At 46.6% G+C, this 26,556-nt stretch overlaps 1 protein-coding gene across 1 annotated transcript in view; it reads left to right on the plus strand.

The window, feature by feature from the left end:
• The first annotated feature begins 9,810 nt into the window (after nucleotides 1-9,810).
• Nucleotides 9,811-26,556, plus strand: part of LOC118787723 (thrombospondin type-1 domain-containing protein 4-like) — a 34,220-nt gene continuing 17,474 nt past the window's right edge. Inside the window, exons 1-6 of the mRNA XM_036543357.1 lie at nucleotides 9,811-9,872; nucleotides 10,063-10,132; nucleotides 11,793-12,124; nucleotides 12,872-13,295; nucleotides 14,134-14,236; nucleotides 17,747-17,883. Of these exons, the coding sequence (XP_036399250.1) occupies nucleotides 9,844-9,872; nucleotides 10,063-10,132; nucleotides 11,793-12,124; nucleotides 12,872-13,295; nucleotides 14,134-14,236; nucleotides 17,747-17,883 (1,095 nt within the window). The 5' untranslated portion in view covers nucleotides 9,811-9,843. The remainder of the gene's footprint in view (nucleotides 9,873-10,062; nucleotides 10,133-11,792; nucleotides 12,125-12,871; nucleotides 13,296-14,133; nucleotides 14,237-17,746; nucleotides 17,884-26,556) is intronic.

The following is a 26,556-nucleotide window of genomic DNA, read 5'->3' on the forward strand; positions in this document are numbered from 1 at the left end:
ACTTCTGAGCCCCACTTGAGGTAACGTGGTGAACTTTTGACCTCAGCTGGAGCTGAGGGGGAACACCTGTTGTACCCACGGTAACTGCCCCATTACCTTTTTATGAACTTGTTCATTAACTGATCAACAGCTAGGATGAAGAAATGACTGCATTGGATGGCTGGGTAATAAAGAGCTCTTGCCTCAGGCTTGGCCTCTGAGACGCCTCGCTTAAGTTGTCTTTAAAGAAATCCGTCACCCTCTGCAGAAGAAGGAATATTTTAATTACCACAATGTTCTGGTACATTGTTTTTTACAAGTCTTTGAACCTCCTGGTTTTTCCTCAGTAATGTTTTAAACGAGACACATAAGGTTTGCATAAAGACAGGCATCTCCGCAGTATATTCACAGAACTTGCCCTCATTCTGTTAGGTCAGCTGCGAACGCGCTTAACAAGGTTTTGACACAAACAGCCTTTTTGCATCGATCGGGCCACACAGCTCCTCCAGTGAGTAGAAAAGTTAAACTGTAGTGAGGTTGCCAGAGAGGATCAGCAGAGCTGTGCCAAGGGGGAGCACCCAGGGAGAATGAGGGACCAGGAATGGATGCTTGGAGTAGGGGGTTAACCTGCAGGCTCGGGGGTAGCTGCAGTTTCACTCCTCCCCCAAAGGGGGCAGCACCACTGCTTGAGGGACTAGTGACGCTCGCCACCTTGTTGTCAGATGTTTATTTCCAGCTGTTACCTCGGCAACTGCAGGTGCCTGACAGAGTTATGCAGCAGAGAAGAGAAAAGGGAGGACTGAACCCTGTGGAATGATTAATAGCGGTGGAGACTGGTGTAAATATTACAGCTACAACATCAACTGACGGTTTAGCAAGCTAAATTCCTGAATGCAACTGCAGTATTTATTATCAGCTAAAGTGTAGAGATAGATGTGAATATAGGACCTGTCCCCCCCTAGGCCCACAGTTTAAGCAAGAAACTGAAATATGACCCAGACTGCTGTGAGCCAGAAGAGTAGTCACCGCCAGCGAAGAGTGGTCACACTCTTATACACTTGTTGCAGTTTAGAAATGGCATATTGTGTATCATTGCTATCATCATTCGGGAATTATTTTTATTATTATTGTGAGGACATGAGAGCATGGCGGTGAGACATGACAATAGGATTGAACGTACCTTGGATCCAGGTGAAAGCCCACTTCATGGCTGTGATTCACCTTGTAGACTTTGCTACTGTGTTACACAGTGTAAAACTTTCCATTCTGTGGCCCTCTGTAGTCTCCTATAGCCCTTTTAACAGAAGAGCAGCCCTACTGACAGAGGTGACACCCTATTGACAGAGAGCAGCATCTCTGCTGGCGGTATGACTGAACTCCAGGCCCACTGACAGCAAACTGCTGCAGCCTCCAGTGTGTGTGACTGCTTCTGAGAGTGCAGGTGTATTGTACGGTTGTATGTGTGTATAGTGTGTGCGCACCCACAGGGGGAATACAGTATCCAAGTCAGTCATTCCTCACTGACACTGACCCAGGGGAGAATCCCCCAGAGTAAGCATGAGCGATATTTGTTTAATTACCCGAGCTGTCAGGGACCGTGCGGGATACCTCTCCCTGCATTTGTCATTAACGTCGTCTTACGCCGCAGAGCTCAGTCAGGGGTGATTCCTGCCTCACAGTGGCGAAGTGAGAGAGTATTCTGGGAGCTCATTGGCCCAGCTGTTAGATAGACACAGCACTGTGTGTACATCTCTGACATGATGGCCTTGCACTGTCTCTTAGCCAGATTACTGCTGCTCTGTGCTGCATGCGCCAGCCCAGCCACAGGCTAGTCTGTCTATACACACCCACGCAGACACAGAGTGGTGAAAACCATCTTAATATTAAAACTTCCTGTCTTTTAATTAGACCGCTCTCTGCTTTGATTGGAAACGCCACGCTATAATGAGAGAGAAAATGTATATTGCTGTTTGTAAGTTTGTCAAGTTGAGACCAGCGTCTAAGTCGTAAAAACAAACACGTGTCTGGTAAAAACCTGAGGCAAGCGGGAGCTTGTTCTCCTCTGTGAAAGAGGGAGGAAATATAGGCACACATCCTGTTTTGGAATCCAGGTCAGTACTCCTGACAGGGCTGAGTTTTCATTCAGATGGTGGCAATGTGTGAGGCATTTGAGGGACAGTATGGGCAGTAAGGTTGTCTTTCTACATTGCTTAGCCCTGTCCACTGCTGCAAATTGCTGTCATGATGACACACTTTCACTCTGACCACTGCTCCACATTGCTGCTCTGACCACTGCTGCCATGACGACACAGTGGCTCTCTGACCACTGCTCCACACTGCTGCCATGACGACACAGTGCCGCTCTGACCACTGCTCCACACTGCTGCCATGACGACACAGTGCCGCTCTGACCACTGCTCCACACTGCTGCCATGACGACACACTGCCACTCAAACCACTGCTCCACACGGCTGCCATGACGACACACTGCCACTCAGACCACTGCTCCAAAACTGCTGCCATGATGACACACTGCCACTCTAACCACTGCTCTGGCCTTGACTGCCGTTCCACACTGCTGCCCTGGCCACTGCACCGCATTACAGCCTTGGCTACTTTTGCACACTGTTCCTCTGATCACTGTTCTACTTCATTGCTCTGATCACTGCTCCACATTGCTACTTTCAAGTTCCCCTCCCCCAAATGGCCTGCACAGCCAGAGAATGTAATCTGTCACAATTGTTGAGGGAGGGCAAGGAATTCTTTGGTATTGACAAGCAAGTTTTCCCATTAAAGGAAAAAGAGAGTCTGTCATAGATAGGGTTTAGTTAATATTATTTGACTTTGCAATACCATGCAAGCGCTGCTGTCAGTCAGGAATCTTTTCTGTAACCTGCAAAATCCCATTATGGCAGCAGGGTAAAAAGCCTTCCGGGTGAGTTTAAGCTGCTTTAATAAAAGAAGAACATTCTTCAAGTGTATAAAGGTGGGCAATCCTAGTGAATGGTCCCTGTCACATTCATGTAATATCTCTGCTCCTTTTGAAATGATGCTGTGGAGATTATCCATTAATATGCATCTAATGTGCAATATTCCAACTGGACCCCTACCATTCAATTTCAGTTCATACACACACCACACACACACACACTAAAACTAGTCTACTGTGTAGACCAACTGGAAAAAACTAAAGTAAGTACATCATGACAAATCAAAAGAAATGTCCGAAACCTTTCGAAAATTTAGGAAAAAAAAAATAAAAATAAAACTTTGATATACAAAAACTTTTAATACCCTTTGTAATTATGAGGCTAACGTTAGTCAGGTGCAAGGTAGTGTCTTATAAACTCATCCAATTTGTTGATGGTCTCCGTTAGTGGATCACCTGTTTTGAATTTGTGAATTACTTCCCTCTCTATAAAGTCAAACAGTATGGTTGGATTTTCCATTGAACAAACCAAAATGAAAAGAAAAGAGCATTCAAAACAAGTGAGGGATATAACTGTGGAGAAGCACAAATCTGGGGAAGGATACAAGAACTTTTCAAAGGCACTGAGCATACCTTGGAGCTCAGTGCACTCCATCATACAGAGGTGGAAGAAATATGGAACTACAGCCACACTGCTTAGGGCAGGCCGCACCCCTAAACTTACTCACCAAACAAGAATGACACTTGTCAGAGGGGCTACTGTGATGCCAACTGTCACTCTAACCAAGCTACAGAAGTCAGTGGCTGCAACTGAAAATGATGTCCATGGGTCATCATTCTCCAAGCTATTGCACAAAAAGGGCCTTTATGGAAGAATGGCAAGGAAGAAGCCCTTCCTGAAAAAAGCACTTGTTTGCCCATAAAGACTTTGCAAAACATCACTTGGAAGATACTACAAAGATATGGCAGAAGGTCTTGTGGTCTGATGAGACCAAAGTGGAACTTCTTGGCTGAAAGACTAAGCTGTATGTGTGGTGCAAAGCTAACACTGCACATCAGGAAACACCATCTACACAGTGAAACCTGCTGCTAGTAGCATCATGTTATGGGGGTGATTTTCAGCAGCAGGGACTCGCAATCTGGACAAGATTGATGGGAAGATGAATTCTGCACAATACATGGAGATTCTGGATAGAAACCTACTCCCCTCTGCCAGAAAGTGTAAACTAGGGAGGAAGTTTGTGTTTCAGCTGAAAAACTACCCAAAGCACACTGCCAGAGCAACACTGGATTGGCTTAAAATGAAGAAAATTAACATCCTTGAGTGGCCCAGTCAGAGTGCTGACCTTAACCCCATCAAGCATCTGTAGAAAGACCTCAAAATTGCTGTCCATCGCCACTCCCCAACTAACCTGGTACAGCTTGAGCAATTTTGCAAGGAGTAATGGGCTAATATTGCTTCATCACGCTGTGCAAAATTAATTGAGACTTATCTCAACTGTAATAGCTACAAAACAAGGTGGATGAATACTTACTAATTTTTGACATTTCAGTTCTTATTTTTTTATTCTTTTATGGTTTATCATTTTATGCCTTTTTTGGGGTGCACTGTTGCAGAGTTGAGTGATTCACAAATAAAAAAATCTCAGTCTGACATGTGCATACATACATACATACATAAAATGTATCCTATAAATAAATGGCTTATTTACATTCCTTCAGAAGTATTTTAATTAAAAGTAAATTATTCCCTCAAACAGTAAATCTTATATAATTAGCAGAGTGGATTCCATCTCTTTGGAAAGTGCAATGTGAAACCATGTTTATACAGGGATTAGCAGGCACAGAAATACTAGAGGAGTTGGTGGTGCTGATGAGCTGTGGAGTGCTGTTATTAATGTAGCAGGGTCGGGCTGGCGCTACAATCACACTTTTTTAACACTTTGATGAACCGCACACTGTGAGACACGGCACTAAGTAACATACACAGAACATTGTCCTGCAGTGTTAGAGCAAAGCAGATGCAACAGTGTGTGCCGTCCCCCTGGCCTCAGCAGGGTCTCTGTAGACAGCAGAGGGTGAGGCACTATCTCAAGTCTGAACATCAACCCTAAGGCCCTCTAAAAGTCCAGAGGGCTTAGCATTTTTGTCCTATGAAACATTGTTGGCATAGTCCTTTATAAAGATTTGTTGCATAGTGTGAGCGGGTCAACCGGAACTGAAATTCATTAAGCTTTTCTAATTGGGCTCAGTCACCCATGACCCGCGTTCAGCAATGGAGGGGTTAATAACAACATTACGCGCTCAGAAGCAATGTTGCCCCAGCCAGGGGAAAGTAACAGTGTAATGACATACAGCGAGGGGAGCGGGTCCTAATTGAAATGAAATGATTATTTTGTCAGCACCTTTTGAGGCTTGAGCTTTAAAACCTCAAAGGCACATGTCACACCACAGACATGTCCGGCCAAGGCTACAGGACCAGCTTTGGAGGGATGCTCAACCAAGCATGAATTCCATTTATCAAGTCAAATTAGGCAATTCCGCAAGCCAAGGAGAACAAAGCCACGGACTTTCACAAAACCTTTTTTTATTTAATAGAGCGGCGGTTTTCCTTTTACCAGTGGAGCGAGACACTCTCCAGCGACACGTCACTCTCTGTGTTGAAAACAGCACCAGCCGCAAACGGACCACCAGCCTTTGTGGTTCAGCTTTGGCTGGAGTTTTGATTAGGCCATTAACATTACTTTTCTCCATGTTAGAGCTGTAAAGTTTGGTTGGATTTTTATTCAAGCCACGGTGGCAGCGGAAAACCGGTACATTCGATGTACAATATGTTCGTCTGTCGCATGCATGCATTTTATCTTTGATTCTAGTATGAATTGGCCGTTATTGTAGATCTCTTTGTAGGGAAACCACTGTAAAGTATGTCAAATTTGAAATTATGTTTTGACACGTTTCCTCAGTGATGAACAGAATTACCTCGCATTGAACTCACCAAGGAGCCCCTCGAGGTGAGCAGCCACAAGAAAGAAATTCTGTGTAATTTGATATTAACGTCCCTGGAAGAGAACATTATTTAGCCACTCAACATATAGATAACACAGGGTTTCAGATATACATTCCTATGTCCTTTGTGCTGTAAATGACAGGACGCTATTTTACACATTGGTGACACGGATATGGTGACCATGCCTAAGGCATCCTTATCCCCCAGGAATAGCGATTGTGTGCCCTACATTCTTGTTTCGCGGGAGCTGATATCTGCTATTGTCCAAGTTAGATGCAGTGACCAAACATGGTCCCTTAAATACAGATGTGATGCAGGCTTCTGCTGTTGTCTTGGAGATGTGCCATAGTTCACTCCATATTCGCCCTGTGAGGAGAGTGTTGGTAGCCACCCACGGTGCGAGACGGTCTGCAGGGAACAGCGCTTCACGGTGGCAAGACCTCGAGCTGTCACTGTGGCACTGTGGCCAATAGGAGCTTCACCATTCCAGATATCAGGCTGACCTCCAGGCTTCTGTTGTCTTCCTCACGTAAATCAGTGAGATGTACGCCCCGCGCAATGGTGCCACAGCGATTGCACAAGTTTGAATACTGCTCTTATTTATAATAGCACGCACTGGAGTGCGCTGCGTGTGCCATTCTGTTGTGGTTTATGGTTTGGTTCATTAAAGTCACTGGCGCGATAAAGTCCCCCATGTGCTTGATCGTCAAACAGCTGTAGATCTTTTTTGTTTAGAAACTCGAAACCCTGACCTTTGCACACACCCGCTCACATCGAGTTTATACGATGAAAGCAGCGAAAGGGGGCGCAGCACTTTGTTTTCTCCGTGCGGTTCCCATGGCTTTCGCTCGCTGAGGAAAAGTTGCCCAGAATGCGGAGAACCGAGAGGACTCATGCACGGTCACACAGGCTAACTTTGGATTTGGGGAAATGATCGGGAATAGGATATTATGTTTCGGTGGCTTTAACTTTGAACGCTTGGACTTCGCGCTTCCACTCGGATTTATGAACTAACCTGGTGCGCGAGTTTGCACGTTCTCCGACTCCAAGAAGATATCGGCTGCTGAAGGAACGCAGCAGCGCTCACCTACACACTCCCACGAGGTAATAACATTTCAGGAGAAGAAAATGAAAAACAGACAAATGTTATCATTGTATTATTCATGTCATTAGTTATTACATTTTCATTATTATTGTTGTTGTTATTATTATTATTAATCTTCATAATTGTTCCTAATTGTTTTGATTTTTCCCGGCGCAACAATTTTCAGTTTTTGGTAAATACCTTTCTTAACGCTAAATAGGCTATATGAAGCGCGTAGCTACCTCACCTTCCTGGGAAAGCAGTTTGATAAATGTGTTTAAACTTTAATTGTGGCATTTTGTTTAGCACGTGAACCATTTCTCCAGCATGTTCGCGGAATCTCACGGTTTCATTCTGTTCTCTAAAATATATATGCATTCGGGGATTACATTCAGAGAATGCATGGAGGTGTGCACCGCAACAGGAGTTATCAATCACTCGAAACATTTATTTCTATCAAGATAATGAAGGGAAACTAGATTTTATCCCCACGCAGAAAACGGATCTGCATATCTGGGGCTATACTATTAATGTGTGCATTCATATACGCTTTTTGAAGGTAATTGGCATGATCTCAGTGGATCGTCTGTCAGAATTCTTTAGTTGCGTCCCCTCCGCGCACTTTTACATTTTAAAGTCAATTGCTCCGGTCGCTCCAATCTCTCTCCATCGTGGTGAAGACGTCTGCACATGCACAATTAACACCACAGGCAGTTTGTCCCCTTATTTTTTATGTTCTCACCTGACGAGATGATTTTTTATTAATATCATATATCATAAAAGGCTTGCATGTGGAACTGAGGAAGAGTCCACAGTGCACAGAAAGTACCATCGGCTGTGGTCTGGGGACACTGCGGTTACAGAGAACTTGCCGATTTTCCCTGTCATTTTTTTTAGAATGTGGAGTGAATTTACACAAAAAGAGAAACTTTAAATTTGTGAAAATAAACCGCCTGTTATGTTGGTTTATTGTTTAACGCCACCCCAACCCTTCCGCCGTGGACATCGTCTCGATGTAGTATTAATACGAGGTGTCAGCTGTACTGATAATTTGAAATGGTGACTTTAACAAGGAAATCATAGCGCCAGTTGAGACTTGTATTGCTTTTTATGCGACCCTCGTATGATTACGTTTCAAGTATAGAGCCCAGATGGTCCGATAGAATATTCCTTTTCTTTTTTCTAAAATATATGCACATGCGTAAAATCGCAATTTGTTGAAATTACATACTTGGTAATCAGTTACACTCTTCATTCCGTGCCCTGTCTGTCTGAATTATTTCATCCTTTCTTGCTGCTTCGTTGGTCTGGTTCTCCACATATTTTTGCAGGGTATGCCCGTGCCCCGCGGGAATTTATTCTGTATCTTTTTTTGAACATCGCGTCATTTTTGGATGTTGTCCAAACATTATGTGAAATGGATCCATACTTTCTACTACGAGTTTCAGGGTTGTCATCTCTGGAAATTCATTCTTCTGAGACCGTGAGAACAGGCTTCAACAAAGCTTTAGTGTCACGGTGAATGGGTGAGGGTCGCAGGCTCCGTTTCACCGTAGCATTTCCAAACGACAGGTGTCGTTTGTCGTGAGCGACAGCCAACCAGAGGCGTTTTACCGTCAGAATTAAGGGTTCTCACCTGAGAGTTGCTTAGACCTCCCTGTCTAAAGGTGTACCAGTTTTCACAGCAAGAGAGCTGTTATCAGCATTAAGCATCAGAGATCATAGTACAAGGTCAGGAAGGCAGAGGAGATCCTGTTCATTCAGAGAGTAGCCCTGTAAAGGCTCACAGAAGTAAACAGAGGGGAGGGGCAACAGAGGACACCAAGCCCTGCTGTGAAGTAGGGGAGCACCAGGTTGCAAAATACGGGGGGGTCTTGGGGGGTCCGAGACCCCTTGATTGACAGCTGAGACCTCCTGAAAGCCTCAACAGCAAAATTTTGAGGGGGTGTCTGGAAAAAAAATCTTTAAAAAATTATTTTTTCATTTGCATTTGTCACAAAAAATGTCTTTTAACCCTTAAAGTCTGACAGACGCAGCCTGTGTCCAAATTCACATCCCTTCTACTTGGTTGAATTGCTCAGGAAGTATTCATCTAACCATGCTAGTTGCTTGTCTATGCCACGAAGTGTTGTCGAGAAAAGTAATTTTGAATTTACATCAAATTTAATCATAGTTACAATCTACATACAGCTCTGCGTCCATCTCCACATCCATTACTCTTGTTTGAATTACTCATGAACACGACATTGCATAGATATGGAACACATATCACAAGAAAGAGCGGAACCGGAGCTTTGTAATGATGCTAGCCATATATTTGTACATACTGAAGTAATCACTTTATAAAGACAGATCAAATTTCTGCAAAGCAATATCTTTACTAATTTCTTCACCCATTTTAACACTACTGTTTCTCGGTTGAATAAGTCACAAAGTCCCTATCGCTTCACAACATAGGCTTACCGCATATCAGAATAAACAGCAGAACTTACCCTTTCTGATATTAGTTGTTTCTCTGTGTGACAAAGCGTGGAGTAATCCGGTTTTGAATTCACAGCAAATCACAGAAAACTTCTGCATTGTCTCCAACATAGGGCTGACATTACATCCCACTTTGTATGAAGAATAAACACAAAATTATGTATTTGCTTTTTATTGCAATGCTTCAAAAGTTTTGGTCAAAAGACGTGCGCAGGTTTTCATAAAATGAAGCACATTGCATGCAGTGATTAATGCTCACCTCTGTATGCTCTTATCACAAGGAAAGATATTTATTTCTGCCCCTTTTTGGAAACACAACACATCCCTCTCTCCAGACGCTGGTCCCCTTACAGTCTGCGAGCTATGATAGAGACCTCCGTCCGGATACTAAGGTAAGATAATATTGATCACCGATTGCTTTCAGAGCATTTCCGGGATGTGGTTTTGGAATGTTGAGGCTTGTGTTCATTGGTGTTACATGCCATGGACTCACTGGGTTTGCTCTTAAAGTGAGCCGAGCATGTTTGAAAACTCAGGAGGCTCCTAATTGTGTGTGACCTGTCTGTGGTTTCCTCTGTGCAGAATTTGCATGGTTCTGCTGCTGCTTGGGCCAAACCTCCTGAACTGCCAGCACAACGCACAGCACAGAAAGGTATGTGGGGAACTACGGTGTAGAGGTTTCTGTGGTTTCTGAGCTCTGGTCACTTACGGATTAGTGTTAAAGGCAGGTATTCGATTCTCAGGCCTATCCCTCTTCCTTTGTCTGGCGTGGAATAAGTGCGCATGACAATAAATTTGCTGACTCCCTTGTACTGTCACAGTTTCAGAGACATGTGCCTGTTTAACCACATGACTACATGACTACTGTTGGCAAAGGATTCTGGGTAATAGGTCTGAGCAAGGGGCACAAGCAGGTCCTTCAGACAATTTCTGACCAAATCTGTTCAGAGCTCTAATCTGTAGAGGGCACGCTTGAATATCACAGGCAGGTTTATAGTTTCTGCAAGGGCAGTGTGTGTTTTTTTAATCAAACCCCAATATAATTGATTGGAGTGGTCTTTCCTTTTAAATGCAGGCATTGTATTAGTTTATCAAAGTCCTCCAGGGAAATCTGAGCAAAGTGTAAATCTGTCCATTCATAGATGTGAGCAGCAGTGGGAGGGCATGACAAACAGTCTCAGGGGTACAGATGAAGGGAGTGCCAGCTGTCACACCGTCACCCCCCCCCCCCCCCCCCCCCCCGCCCCCCACAAGAGCATGAATAGACAGAGAGAGGACTGAAAGATACTGGGAGAGATTTGGATCTGTCTGGTCCTAGGGGCTACCCTGGGGAGGGGCTCCTCTCCATCTTAGGAGAGTGGCTGTCTGACCCCGCCCTGGAGCACCTCCTATCCAGCTGTTTGACCTCAGCATGACCCTGGAGACGACAGTGGGTTCAGGTTACAGGGTTTTGGGTTTTGGTGGAGGTGTGATGTCGGGGGCCACTCTGAATTGCCGGGTATCTCTGTCTGACAGAAAGAAAGCTGAACAGCCGCGCTCATGTGTGTATTTTTGGACCATTTTTTTTTTTTCGAGCCCCTTCTCACCTTGCTTTGGTTGTATGTTTGAGTGTTTATTTTGAGAGGTTGGGATTAATAGGGACAAATTTCCTCTCTGAGCGCCAGATTTCATCACTCTGTCCGGAGGATTGGTTGCCATTGGCTGCGTCTCTTCAGCCAGAGAGTTGAGTGATAGCCTGTGATAGCCTGTGTTGGCAAGTCTGTGCTGAGAGACAGGAACACGGGGAATGTTGGTGAATGCTTGCGGTCAGTACCAGGGCCACGGTCACAGGGACTTGATATGTGAAAAGTACAAAAGGAGCAGTACTGTACATGTCAGTAGCATCTTTCATGATTCAGCTTTGGAAAAGGGAAGGAGTAATTACTCTGAAGATAGCAAGAAATGCATAGGGCTGTAACAGCTGTCCAGTGCATAGAGGCACGCTGTATGTATGGAATGGTGTGTGTGTGTGTGTGTGTCTGTCTGCGTGTGTGTATAGGCACATGCACCTGTGAGTGTACGTGTATGTGTACAGTTATGCAGGCATGCATGCAATTCTGACAGTGTGCGCATAGATATACATACACAGTTGCATGTGCGTCCACACGTATGTGTATAGGATTGTGTCAGTGTGTGTGTGTGCATGTACATGTACTGTACATGTAGGTGTGTGTGTGTGTGTGTTTGTGTGCATGTGTGCGTGCATGCACATGTATGAATGTGTGTGTAGTGTCTAAAGCAGCACTAACCCCCTCTGCTGTATGTGCTTGCAGGTTCCTCAGAGGATAGAGCCCCAGCAGGACCCTCTTGCTGGGGAGGGGGAAGCGTCGGGCTCCTGGGGTCCCTGGGGACCCTGGGCATCCTGCTCCCGCACGTGTGGGGGAGGGGTGCAGGAGCAGACCCGCACCTGCCTGCCAGCATACACCCGCCCTCCCCCTTACCCCCCTGCCCTCCCTCCACTGTCCTCTGGCCATGTGGTATCAGCCCTGCGCCCCTCTGTCCCCCTGCACCGAGACACGGGACATCCCCTCTACTCAAACGGGACGCGCCCGGGCAGCCACAGAGACCCGAGGGTCCTTCAGCGAGACCCCCGCCCCGGTCGCAGGTACTGCAGTCTCCCTCCCCGAAGGTGTTTGGGCTTTCCCCTCGCTTTCGAACAGCGGGCCCAGTGTCTCCAGCAGGCTGGTGCCTTTCTGATGGCTACCCGAGTGCACTGCATGTTGAGCAGCCCGGCTGAAATGTGACTCAATGGGCTCTATGACTTATTTGACTCCTTTCCAGTTTAAAGATATTCTTTTATAAATAGAGTCAATGTCTGTTTGTGCCCGGCCTGTTTGTGGCCTCCTTCCTGCGAGTCTGACTTAAAAAGGCTTTAAATAAATAGAACTGACAGTTGATTAATGGGGGTTTTATTAGGGAGATCCGAGCAGCAAAATAGCAACCAGCCCTTTTGGTGAGAATATCAGCTTATCTAAAGAATCTTGACTGTCATGGTAAGATAGGGATCATGTATCTAAAAGTGATTTGCAATCAGCTTGTTGTCTTTAGTCTTAGTTTTCAAGTGACCACTGAATTTCTTCCCACTGCCTGGTTAAATTTAGTAGAAGATCTCTGTGAGTGGAATCACTAAGTAGCACATGAATGTATGGGTAAGAGTCCTTTTATAGACAATAAGGCACATTTTCCCCAGTGCCCCTAACGTTCACAGCTAGAACATCCAGTGCTAATGAAAGTGCATGTCCAATGAGACTGTGTGTCCAGTGAGAGTGCGTGTCCAATGAGACTGTGCATCCAATGAGATCGCGTGTCCAATGAGAATGTGTGTCCAATGAGACTGTGCATCCGTGTCCAGGAGGGGCGGAGAAAAGCACATCGTCCCTGGGAAGTATGGCTACGGGAGGATGCCCTATGTCGTGCCCCTGCAGACGGACACTGGCCAGGGCCAGGGTGGCTCCCGAACCCGTAGCCGGCGGCACACTCCCCCGGGCGGCCCCCAGACATCAGCCCAGCACAGGGGCCACCAGCAGCCCTACGGAAAGTTCAGCCCTGCCTACAGCTACGACGTCACCCGCCACCGGCCCCACACGCCCCAGCCCAGGACACACCCGGCCCGGGCCTCCCTCTACCAGCCCGACCCGGCCCACAATTCCCAGCGTGACCCTCATACCAGCGGCATGCCCTATGGGGGGTCTCCTCAGCAGCCTGGACCCCTCAGCCCCCTGCCTGTGACGGCCTGCACAGGAGCCGAGAAACGATACAAAATGTGCAACATTAACGTAAGGACCGCTTCCACATGGAGACTTCTCTTTCATCCCATTTTTAAGCTTTGGGGTTTGGTAATAAATCAGTTTCCTGATCTGAATAGGCTGTAATCATTAGTTTTCACTGCTTCAAGATAGTACAGCAAATCAATTCACTTTCTTTCAATATTTTCCTTCCAAATTCAGCTCAACTAAATTCTTGCGTAGGCCAAATGAATGATAAATCCAGATGTGGGAGCTTATTAAGCTTTTTTATAGATTGCAGTACGGGAGTGTGACATGCTTGGTGGACTTGACGGGACCACGGGGGTTGTAATTTGGGTGTAAATCGCTCATCGCCCATCGGTGCGAAATGAACGAGAAAGTGGTAGATGTTTACTGTGATCGTGGGCTTGTAGAGACGGGGAAGGTTTTCGGTGTGGAGGTGGACTTCCTTTGGCAGGCGGTTGTAAAGGTAGGAATTGTCCCGGGGGGAAGAATGCGGCGTGCCTGATCCCAGCGCAGGCCTCTCCAGCAGCCCGAGAGGCGTGTCACATCCCCCCCATGACCCCCAAAAACAAGCCGCATAACCTGTACTCAGTCACTGTCAGAAGCGTGCACACGCCCAGCCTTGCCCTCAAAGGGGCATTGGTTCTAATGCCACTGTCCTGTCGCTATGAGCCAGGGAACATGGCTTATAACCAGAAGGTTGTGATTTTGAATCCCAGATAGACCACTGCTGCTGTACCCATGACGAAGGAAATTAATTTCAATAAATATCCGCCTGTATAAATGTTGATGTGCTAAATGCAATTGACCCTGCATCAGTGTCTGCAGGGGTTTCATGTCTGTCTATCTGTCTGTCTGTCTGTAGTCCTGTCCCCCAGCTAGCAAGAGCATCAGAGAGGCGCAGTGCTCTTCTTACAACAGCCACCCCTTCATGGGCCGACTGTACCAGTGGGAGCCTTTCAACGAAAGTAAGAGTCTCTGAAAGGAGATGCCCTTTTCCGTCCCTGTCACTGAGCCACTCGGAGGTAAACCATGTCACGTCTGAATGGCAGTGGCACCAGTCCCTGATGCTATGAGATCTTTTCAATACTTGCTGAACTACTTTGGGGCTCTTCTCAGCTTTAGCTGAAGCACATGCACTTCCCTTTTAGAGCAACACTCTGCACTTCTAAGGTAATTAACTTATCTGTAATAGAGGGCTCCTTTCCCACCAATTCAAATGCAGATGCCAAAACATACCCCTGGTGGGTGTATACCAGTGGGTGTTCCATTATAGCTGCTGACTTATTTGCACTAAAACCATTTTGCAAACCCGAGCAAGTTCACTGTTTGAAACTGAAATGACACTGCTCTAGGTGGTTGTGAGACTGCTACAGTATAGCTTCTGGAGCCTGTTAGAGAGGGGGAAAAGCCTGCTTTGGCATTTCCCCACTCAACTGCTTCTTGCCAGCCCCGCTGGGCCCGGGGGCCTCCACCTATCTCTCCCAGAGAAGAGCAGGGAAGCACACTGTGTTAGGCAGGTAATTTTCTCTAATTGATCACTGTACAGGGTTTATTGTCTGTTAACCCTGCCTCATCATGATTTATGAGGCGTTTGGGTTGCTTGGCAAACCTTAACCCTGGTTACTGGCCAAAATATCTGGTCTGTTGCAAAACTCCTCACCTCAAGTCATAACAAATCAAACCTCAACCGTAGCCTTTAATCACAGTGTGGTGTACTGTAATCTCAACAGATGAGACAGCGTTGGAGTTGTGATATTCTGTAAGGCTTAAATAAGTAAAATAAATATTGGACACATGCAATTGTTCAGCTGAATTGTTTTACATCTTCAGATGAAACCTCCAGGAATCCCCTTAAGAGTTACATTTTCTTGAAATCCATTTGCCAAGCCCCTGTCATTTGCCCATTTTCCATGTTCAATTAACCTTTTATGTAACAATTTAGATACTGTCATAGTCTGGGCTGTCTTCAGTTATGACTGTAAAAGCAGTTAGGATAGTAAGCGGGTTATAAAGTGTTTGATGCAGTATGTGGCATACTTCAGTTTGGCTACATTTCCTCAACATCTGGAGGCCTCAGCAGCAATGATGTGATTTTGAATGGGGTTCCATCTCTGTATTTATGAATATTTTGTATAATTAACAAATAAAGGAGTTCCTTCTGCAGTCATACAATGTCGGGTGATCCTCTTACTGTAGGGGGTGTTAGTTTCTTACGACACAAGATCATCATATTCTCTGATTCAATCTGTAGGCCCAGTGCTTTACAACCGATTATTCACTTTACAGACAGTGAAGTTCAGCATATTATGGCAGGATTTAAACAGTGCACACGTGCGTGTGTGTGTGTGTGTGTGTGTGTGTGTGTGTGTGTGTATGCATGCGTGTGGGTGTGGCATGTGCATGTGTGTGTATGCTGCCAGTGCATTTTTTATAACCTTTTATGGTAAAAGTGAGCCACATCTATACTTCCAGCAGCCTTTTTCCCATAATTAACTTTAGAGTTCTGTGCATTAACAAATCCAATTACCCCAATGGAGCCCCAGTTTCCGTCCAGGAATGCTAATTAGCCACGTGGCTCAGAGGGTGCGCTTAGAAGAGCTCTTGAGTGATCTGCAGGGAGGTGAGTGGAAGTCTCTGTGCAGAGGGGTCTGCCCCCTGACCAGAGCACGCACCATCAATTCATTCCACCACCAGCAAACACTGACCCCAATGCGCTAACTCTATTACCCTCGCTGATGGACGCCATAATTATTCCTTATTCCTCCCATTCCCAGCCATGCCCCTGTGTTCACCTCCAGGCACCATAGGCCCAGTATTGTATAACTGCGTGTATAATTGTGATGATGTATATTTCCTTTGGTTATAATTGCAGCGTTATGATGGTGAGCATCACTGCTGTGCACTGGGTAGCAGATGCATGCTGTGTGCAGAGGCTAAATGGAGCTGTCTGGAGCTCTGCCTCATTATCCTCGCTGCCTGTCAGAAGCCTATCAGAGGCCTATCTGAGAGTGAAGCCCTCAAATCAAGCACGCAGGTCGCAGGAAAGGGGGACAGCGAGGGGCGGCTCGGGGAAGGGAGGTGGGGGGGACGAGTCCCACACTCAGGGGTCAGGGATGTCATCCTGAAAATGACTGCTCAGAGAGAGAGAGAGCCAGATGGAGAGAGAGAGAGAGAGAGAGATGGGGGGGGAGAGAGCGAGAGAGAGAGAGAGAAAGAGAGAGAGAGAGAAAGAGAGAGAAAGAGAGAGAGAGAGGAAGAGAGAGAGAGAGAGAAAGAGAGAGAGAGAGGAAGAGAGAAAGAGAGAGAGAGAGAGAGGAAGAGAGAGAGAGAGGGGGGGGCAGTGTAGATAGAGAAAGAAATAGACAGAGAGGGAGAAAGAAAGAGAGACGGTTTGCTCTAATAGGCTCACTGGATGGAACTTGGAAGTTTCACACTGAGGTGCAAACTGCAATCATGGCATAGATGTTCTTGCATTGTAAAGACCTTGTGACAAATGTAACCGCCATTCTGTCTGCGCTTCTGTTATGGCAAATAGAGATTAGCTGATCCACAGGAAATGAGTAGTGCACCGGCACTTCACATTGGTGATCACATCATTGAGTTCACATATCCTGGTCATTGAGCTCTCGCAAAACATAATGTATCTGCTGTTCCAGCGGTAAGAACCAAATAATGGAGGCAGCGAGTTCACTGTAATTCTTTTTGCGTGGAGCAGAGTCAGAGGTCCTGGCCCCGGTCCAATTCCAATAGGCAATGTTTTGTTGCCCTGTTAGTGAAGGGATTCTTGAGGTTTACCACCTGATGAAAAACATCAAAGCTGCTATGAATAAACATTAAGTGTGTGCAACATTCTCCAAGCAGCCAACCATAGCTATTAAATTGCGTGGGCTGGACTGAGGGGTCTTCCCTGTGGTGTGTGCGTGGAGGCATGCTGGATGCTCTCAGGCTATGTGGAAGAGCACATCCTCCGATGACTGAGGTTATTATTCAGAGCTTCTTCGTGTTTAAATCACTGCATTTTAAACGTCTGACATGAATAAATGCCATTACCACATAAGTCAGTTCCTGAGCTGTTTTAAAATTCTGGTGTCAATTCACTGGCAGATTGAACATTGACTTTATTTATTCTAAATCAAGAATCTCCATGAACTTCTAAAATCCTGAAAGATAATTGTTCCAATTACCATACAATCGGTTACATGTGTAGTAATAATACTTGTAATATCATTTGAATATAAATAAACTGCAGATTAGAGAATGGGATCACAGAGTATTACAGTCCGTGTTTTTTCCTAGTCATTTTCTTTTATCAGCTTCCGAAATATACTTCAGCCTGTAATCCCACTGGAGAAATACAATACTGCCCCCTTGTGGTATTTCTTTGTAATGAATGAATGTAGGCTGCTCAAGGAAATGGATGAGTATATAGGAAGTTGTAACAGTCATTGATAAAAGTAATGTCGCTTGTGTTACAGTTCGAGGGGATCAGCACTGTGAGCTGAACTGTCGGGCCATCGGTTTCCGTTTCTACGTGCGACAGTCGGAGAAAGTTATTGACGGGACACCATGCGGCGAGAATGAGACGTCTGTCTGCGTGGACGGGAAGTGTCAGGTAGGACCCGCGTCCTATGAATGCGGGGTCATTTCCCTTCCCTTCTTATTAAACTCTGGTGTCTAAGCAAACGCTTATTTCATTTTCATCATAAATGATTATCTTGTGTGATGTGAGCACTTTACAGAAGTAAAATGGGTTTGCTTTCTGGTTTGGAAAACACCATTGAGAGTTACAATGTGGTTTTTGGAGTGCTAACAGGCCACTGATGCTTGTGTAGAAATCCAAATAAACATCTGGGATTCTCTAAAAAAGAAAAGCATACCAATAAAATGAAAAATATGTTGTATATATAATATATACCAGCAGAGGGCAGCATAACACAACAGCAAGTTTATAACACAGTATAACATGATATACTATTACTCTATTTACATTTCTAAAGCCACAGATAACAGCAACTAGGGGTAAATGCTGTATTTTACAGCATGGTAATGTTTGAATAAAATGTGGAAATAGTGGAAATCACTTGCCAGGAAACATTTTTCTTTCGTAGTACTGGTGAGAAGGAGTAAATGGTTGTTACAAGTGAAACTGGGAATTTGCAAAATCAGTGACATACTTTTGACCATCTTCCACAATTCTCAGAATTCTGTATCATCTGAAACAACTGGGAGATGTAAGATGCAGTTGTTATTAGAAACGTTTATATTTATCATTAATCTCCACAGAGAAACGGCTTCCAATATTTGTGTCTCGTCTCTCTTAAATTATTTCTGAGATTCCACTCAGCTGAAACTTATATGTGCCGTGTAAAGCACTAATGCTGTATGTCATACTGAGATTTCATCAAGATAAGAGTTCCTTCATCTCATGTTAGTTTTCTGCCTTTTCCAGTTTTAATAACAGTAGAATTCAGGGTTCATTGCTGGGGAATTTTCCCACCAGCATTCCTGCCTCCTTCTCAGAGGTTTTTGGGTGGCAGCGTGGTTCTCCTCTGTGAGACGCAAAGCTGTCCTGATGCAGCGGGATGGGGACAGCAGTGAAAGGCTGGGGGTGAATCTCCTGCCACTGGGACATTCAACAGAGGGAGGAAGCCCCCTTCTGCTGGGGCTCTGATGTCCTCCATTGTGGAGCCCAGTGGCATGGTTTCCCAGCCCCCTGTCTACCCAAGATCCAGGTCAGGCTGGTACAAGAAAGCACAGGAGCCGTTCGGATTTATATCAGCGATCTGAGCAGGACAGCACAACCAAAGCCCAAAGACAACATCGATTGGCTGGAACAACTGTAAGAAAAGCCAATCTCTCTCTCCCCCAAAAGTGCAAAATGTACCCGCCTGTGTTGTTTTAGAGACAATTTTGTGTGTTTGATTTATTCTTTTATTAAGCTTTATTAACAGCTGAAGTGCCCACTCCTATTTCCAGTTTTCAAGGTTTTCCACTGAAATGAATTGGGTCATCACATTAGCGCAGCACCTAGCTTCCTTCCTCCAGGATTTGCTAGCTTCCTTTGACGCATTCGTGTCATTCGCACAGAAGCTTTGGTCAGCATGCAGATTTCCCAGTTGTCCACAGCTGGCCTGGCTGTCTCTGATCTGCGGCCCTCAACGGGCTCTCTCCTGCATCCTGGTCAGTGCGGGAACTTTTTGAAGAAGGACGTGGTCCTGGAGACCATTGTAAACTTCATTTGTTTGTGTGCTACACACATATTTAAGCCATATTCAGTGTGGGATAGCATGGCCTTGGTATGCTGTCCGCCCACACTAAACACAAATGTTGGCCACCATGTCAAAAAGACTTGCACGTGGGCCTGATGCTTACGAGTAAATCACTGTTGCAAAATGGGTTAAGTACCATCTGCAATCTGGTTCCATCAGCAGTTGGTTCCAGCAATTATGCCAGAAAAAGTTTTGTCATTGCCTTTGAAGTAACAGATTCTGGAAGGAGTTACACTAAATTGACCATACAGTGATGGGATGGAACATAGCTCGTGATGGTCTCCATCAGAAGTGACCACCATTCATTGTTCAGTATCCTGAACAAGGGACACATAAATGCTACTGAAAGATGGCCTGGCTTTAAGTTCTGTCACTGATCACATGTTCTTGGTCAAGGCAGTTAATATGAAGGCTGAGGAGTTCAATCAGAGCTGTAGGAGTGTGAAAGAGACACCCAAAAGTTCACCTTTGCCTCTCCTGCATTCAATTGTTGGATAGTTTATGAGTAAATTTTTAAAAAATATCACCGTCCAATACTTCTAGCTGGAACTGTATATCCTGTATATTTCTCTGAATCATTTTCCACTCTGGGGTTTTTCTGTGAGGGTGAACTGTGGACCTTTTAGTTGTTATAAGTCCCTGTGCTTGCTGTGACACAGGCAGACAACGTCCTGAGAACAGGCTGCAGCCCAGCAGCGGAACAGTTGCAGTCTGTTCTGGGGAGCCAGGCCGCTTTGAGCCGAGGGGCAAGCTCGGCTCTCCCCTTTATTACAGTCAAGCCCCTCCACCCCCCACAGCTGTGCGCGCGGTGGCACAAGCAGGCCGATTCACAGCAAATTAGGCGGCGCCGTGCGCTCAGCGGATGAAACGGCCGGGCCGCGGCGGGCTGCCAGTGGAGGCCCGCTCACAAAGGGCCGAGTGGTGCCGGGTTTCATAGCATCATGCGCCTTCTGGTGGAGGGGGGGGGTTGGGTGGGCAGCGGACCAGTGCGACACTCCTCTGCTGTCAGAGGAGAGTCAGTGTTGTTCTGGGGCCCTCCCAGAACCCTCTGCAAATTGGGGTGTAGTGTGACCTACTCCTGGCAACTGCGAGCACTGTTTGATTTGTCAGATCTGTGAAGCCTGCAGTGTCTCGCGCCGCTGTTTGATACTTTTACATTACATTTACATTTATTCATTTGGAATATCCAAAGCGACTTACAAGTGAGGCAGAGCAAAGCAGTATCTGAGAAGCCTTCGCTGGTTCACCGGGCAGTTTGATTGTCCAATTTGTGTAGCCTTCGGTCAGTCATGTGTAGCCTGCGGTTAGTGTAGCCTTCGGTCAGGCCCCTATTGTGGGAGGAATGTGACAGCTCAGGTCCAAGGTACAGTCAGAAAACCCAGCTGGAGTGAATGGACTCTCCTGGCCTCGTCATTCTTGTCTATTAGACTATAATAGGATGGAATAGAATGATCTAGAATAAAATAGAATGGAGTAGAATGGAATAGATTAGAATGAAACAGCAGAGGCACTTTCTGCCTCAAGGGGAGCATTAGATATTGGCCTCACATGATCTGCTTACCCCATGTGCCACCTTTCCTCTTGCCTCTCCCACCCTGTGACCACACTGCCAGTGTGTGTTACGCTTCTGTGAAGGCCACAGCGCTCCAGGGAAGGGCGCTTGTGCAACATGTTGGCACGGCAGCAGACGCCCCGGTAATATTTGCGGGGGCAGTAAAGTTTGAGCGCTGAGTTCTGCTGCTGTGTGCATTTTCGAAAGGGAAACATTTCGGGTGTTGTCATGAGAAAGGGGAAAACAATCTCGCTTTATTTAGGTCTGCTCCTCTTGTAGCTGCCAATGCCCAAGCGCATTGACTTATGCTGCCTGCCCCCCCCCCCCCCCCCCCCCCCAAAAAACACCTTGAATTAATTTAGAAAATCATTTCAGTGGCACTTCCACCATATCCTGAATACATTCCAGCAATGTTCACAATTCCTTATTTTTGCGAGGTTTTCCTCCAGTGCTCTCCTGACAGTTACCAGTCATGAATCATGTCTTTGGGTGTGAAAGCTTTGGAAAGACCAGTGAGTGCGGTACAATTCGCACGCGTGCTTCATTGCAGAGGAGAACCTGGGTCTGAGATGTGGAAAGCTCCCGACACGTTCACGCGTTTCAGAGAGAGAAGCATAGGGCTCCCTTTATGCCGCTGAGCTTTGAGCTCTCTCCCGCGCCAAGAAGGTACACCCCAGATGGGTGTGTGTGTGTTTTTAAAGAGCGATCTCTGACCGCACACATTTCTGTGGGCCGCGGCGAGCCCAGAGTGGGGTGAAATCGATACGGGACGCCCTTTTTACGATGCCCTGCTCTGGCGGGCGGGGCGTGCGGTGTGAGGACCGCTGACGTGTGAGGCTTCGCCCCACGTTTGCAGTGTAACCAACCCGAAAACCTCAGTCTGTAAACTTTTACCGCGTCGCCGGAAGCCCCTGTGAGTAAAAGTCAGTCTCGTTTAACAGCGGGTTAAAAAGTTTGCAGATGAGACACTGCCTCAAAAGTCATGTTTCGGTGGTAAGGTGGTCCAAGGTGACGCCTAACCGAAAGGAAATGTGAGTGTGTAATAAGTTTTCAGCATGTAGGCCGAAGGAGGGGAACCGCACATGGTCTGCTTTTGTTCAGAGCTTTCTTTGGCTGTGGAAGTCCCCCTCTCCTGCTCTTCTGTTCGTTCCTCAGCCAGCGCTCCTTTCCCAGGGCTCGTATTCATTATGTGCTGAGGTCGGGGGTTCCAGCAGCTGCCCCGCCTCGAGCTCTGGTTGGGCCCCCGCTCCACGTGCGGCTGGCTCTGTGAGCCGGCGGGCCTGCTCGGCGGCCCGGCCTCTGTCGCAAAGGAAGATCTGGACTCCTCTGTTTGTGGTTGCATCTGTTTCTAAGCATTCCCCTTTGGGCGGCCTTCAGATTTGTTAAAAAAAGAGGGGTGTGGGGCGGGAGGTGGGGGTGTGAGATCTGCTACTTGCAGCTGGCCGGGAACTCACAGAGAGATCACAACCTCCCTTCCTGTCTCATGGCAGACCCCAGGTACAATCCCCCAGCATGCTGTGGGCTACTTCCCGGGGATAAAAGGGACATTTGTGAATAGGGCCAGGTCATCAGTAATGCGCCCAGTGTCCAGATGGCTATAAATATCCTCAGAGAAAACAAAAAAATGCGGGAGGGGAGTGCAGTGTGACTTCTAGCTAGCTCGAATGGCAAAAGGGAGGCTCATTTTAGGAGAGACTGCTCCCTGCAGTGTCGCACAATGTCTCCATAGGAACAGCTGGCCCCGTTTGGCCTAGCCTGGCCCAGCCTAGCCTGGCTGAGGAGCTTATATGCACAGCCTGTAAAACGTACTCTCGGTACCAGGGGAGTCCCAAACTCCTGAGGCAGGCATATGCTGGAGGCTGAGGAAAGCAAATCTGAGCGACCTTGTTTAAACCGGGAGAAAAAGTCACACCTTCCGAGAGCACTTTCAGCTTCCACCTCTGCCTCCTCTCACCGGCACTGAAGGGTTTGGCTTAGCTCTTTTCCTGTAGGAGCGCTGGGGTAATTTTGTCACGAGTGTGATTACAGACATCAAGTTAATCATCCTAGAAAAAAAAGACGATGCCTTTTTAGGCTTCCTGGAAGTGTCACTTCCTGGTTGAAAGGTGTCATCCATCACTTTCCACTGTGGAGTTGAAAATGTGGGGAGGCGTGGGGGGCATGCGGGGTCAGCAGGGGTTGGACAAATTATAAAGAAAAGCCTTTCAAGCAAGCTTGCTCGCAGGGTTGTGGGGCCTGACTTTGTAATCATACAATACATTGATTTTCTCTGTTTCCCATTGCGGAATTCTAGCATTTGGAAGAGAGAGCCATGTAAACAGCTATGTAAGTTGCTCTGGATACGGGCATCTCTCAGGCGAATAAGGCTAATGCTAACAGTGCTAATTTGTGATTGAGTCATTTTTATTGGGTGAAAATGGTAAGTTAGTTACAACTGAGTTCTACAGACCTATATACAGTATTTGCATAATGTGTTGTTCACAATGAATAAAGGACCTAGTGAATCATTAAGCAGAGTAAGAAAATCACAGAATAGAAGAGTTATACATTGAGGAGCAGCCTATGCAGTTCCAATTTTCAAATTTTAAAAAAGTTTTGTTTAAATTAGTGGTGTTGGGCTCTGTTCGTTGTCAGGTAAATAACTGTGAGCCAGCACATACATGCCCCAAACATCAAATTTGGCCGTCCCCTTCAAAAAAAAATTATTAAATAAGAGCTGTTATTGAATCCATTTTTTGGAGTGTGTCCCATCTCCTTTTGCCAAAGCTCTTGGCTCCACTGATGTTAAATAAACAGCAGAAGAGCGTTACACGCACCTGCCCTTGGCACTGACTGTGGCCTGACGCAGAGCGTAACACTGTTCAGGCAGGGCTCCGAACTGAGACCAATCCGCTGTTGGTCTGTTATGGCAGAGGTACAGTCTCTCGAAGGCCAAAATGCTGGTCCCCAGGCACCACACTACACAGGTCAGTTGGCCATTGACCCCACCCCACCCCCTGGCAAAGTGGTCACGATCCACCCCTGAAAAGGAAGGGGTCTGAGGAAGGGATCCATCATGTTTTTTAATGTCTGTTGTTTGATTAGCTTAGTCGCCAGTATCGCTAGAATCTCCTGTTTTTTTCCATTACTGTCCATGGCTCCCAGCAGCTGTGAACCGGTGACCTGGGTGATACGTCATGTGACTGAGGGACCTCCGCTCCCCTTCAGTGTGAGGGTGGTGACAGCTTTATTGGGGGGGCTTTTCAGCAGGATTAGATGTCGTTTTAGCGATCAGGGGCCGCGTCGCCAGTCCCTTTGTCCTGTGGGCAGTTGTCGAGCAGGGAAGCAGATGAATAGGCTTTGTTCTGCAGACTCCGTCCTGAGCCGTAACCCCATTTATATCCATAGAGGGGTTGAGACGTAGGCTGCTTTCAGCGTTCAGTTTCACGTGCACATCAGGAATTTACAGCCAGCAGAGAATGCTCTTCCATCCTGGCGGGAGGAAGTGGGAGCAGTGCAATCTCAGGGCGAGCCCCCCAGAAGAGTTAGCGCATTAGCCTGAGCGGTATCAGCGCACTGAACTGCTTGGTAAACACGGAGACCATTACTGGTCATTAGCAGGGGCGTAAAGAATTAACCAATGCCCAGGGTGGAGATCACCTGTGTCTCACACCTGCGACTGCTCCTGGCTCACGGTGCCAATCGTTACAGTGTCACTCCCACAGGGAGTGACCCTGGCCGATCATCCATATGTCCTACAGCCACTGTCAGATGGGTTTATGGTCCGAAGAGGTCAAAGACAAATAGTAACAGCTATCCCCACCCCCCAAATCTAGCAACCCATCCACCTGTTTTATTCATTAACAACCCTCCTTGACGTCCTTAGTCAAATGCACAGCTCGAAGGAAACAATCAAGGGACTCTCCTGCCTGGCCTCACTGCCTCTAATATGTATCCCAGATGCACAAAAATATATGTTTTTTTTTCTCTTTTGTGCCTCCACTGCTATAGCCCCCGACATCTCCAAAGGAAAGCAAAGATCTGTCTTGAACGCACGCCGTTTCAAAATGCAGGCGGGTCCGTGGGAGGTCACGACGAATATTTTGGGGGGAAAAAGAAACAGCAGGCTGTAGAAGCACTGAAAGCTTGATTGTAAAAAAAAAGTCTGGAATGTCTCTGCTGATAGACATTTGGCTCAGATGTACGGCAGGAAGTCGGAGGGGGAATAGCCACTTCAAATCATGACTGTTAATGCACGTCGTGGGAGTCCGAAGAGCAATGATATAAACGCAGAGCTACTAAGAAAATACCGGCTCTGTGCAACACATTGTGGGAACAGAGGAATGCTTACATACGTTCAACAATTTTTCTCAGCGTTTAGAGTAAAAATCAATGTGCATCATAAATTATTCTGATTTACCATCTGTACAGTTGTACATTATATATTTAATGAACAATCAATTAACTAGATGGCCAGCTCATCTTGTTTCTCTCAACTGTGCATTGAAAAAAATAGCTGTTTTGGAAAAAAGTTTATAGGCCTCAACAGTGAAACATTTCATTGCATGATTGGTAGCATTCTCCAAAATAGCATAAATGTTTGTCATATATATATTTTAATGCTTATATTCCTGATGGAGTATCAATTTGATGTGTTCAGTCCTGACTACAATAGCAGTGAGATTTTCAACCCACATCCAAGACTACGCAACATGTACATGAGGAGGTGCTACAGCATTGGAAGCACATTGCAAGATTGGCGTCTGGCTTTGGAAATGTATTTGCAATCATAGCCTGGCCCTGGGTGGTGACGTTCGAAGGAGTAACACCGTGAGGCGGTAGGTTTATAGGGGGCCTGTCTGCTGAAGGTCTTTTGCGCTGTAAAGATGGAGGTTCTGTGGGAGAGAAGCCTCAGCGCCGGTCTGGACGCGTGCAGCCAGGTCGTTAGCCCTCCCGTCGGAGGGGTGGGGGAAGCTGGTCCCGCCAGCGGTGGCTGTCAGCGTGGAGCTGCGGAGTGACAAGGATCTGCTGCCAGTAGCTGCATCGGGGCCAGGCCTCTCGCTGTCGCGGCTTCCCACTGCAATAAGAGCCGTCAGTCTGGAGAGTACGCGCGGAAACATCACTTTTTCCCGCATGCCTTTCAGTCCGCTGTCCCCCTTCATTTCAGAGGAAAACACGGTGACAGGTTTTGGTCAGCGCTCTCTTGTAGGCTCCTGATGCTTCCTTGTAGCGTTGACATGCTGCAGTCTTTGGGGAACAGCAGCAGGCGTGACCGCGCCTTACTACAGCGGCTGCCTGATCTACAGTCCGTTGAAGTTGTCATCCAGAGTTTTCATCACTTGTGTGATCACTTGTGGTCTGCGGGATGACTGACAGTAGATGATAAAATGCAGAGGCACACACAGACAGCACACAGACACGTGCATACACACACACACTCCTCACCCCATTGATGGGTCACAAGCAGGCAGTGCACACAGCATCG

Source organism: Megalops cyprinoides, chromosome 13 (assembly GCF_013368585.1).
Source record: "Megalops cyprinoides isolate fMegCyp1 chromosome 13, fMegCyp1.pri, whole genome shotgun sequence".
NCBI lineage: Eukaryota > Metazoa > Chordata > Actinopteri > Elopiformes > Megalopidae > Megalops > Megalops cyprinoides.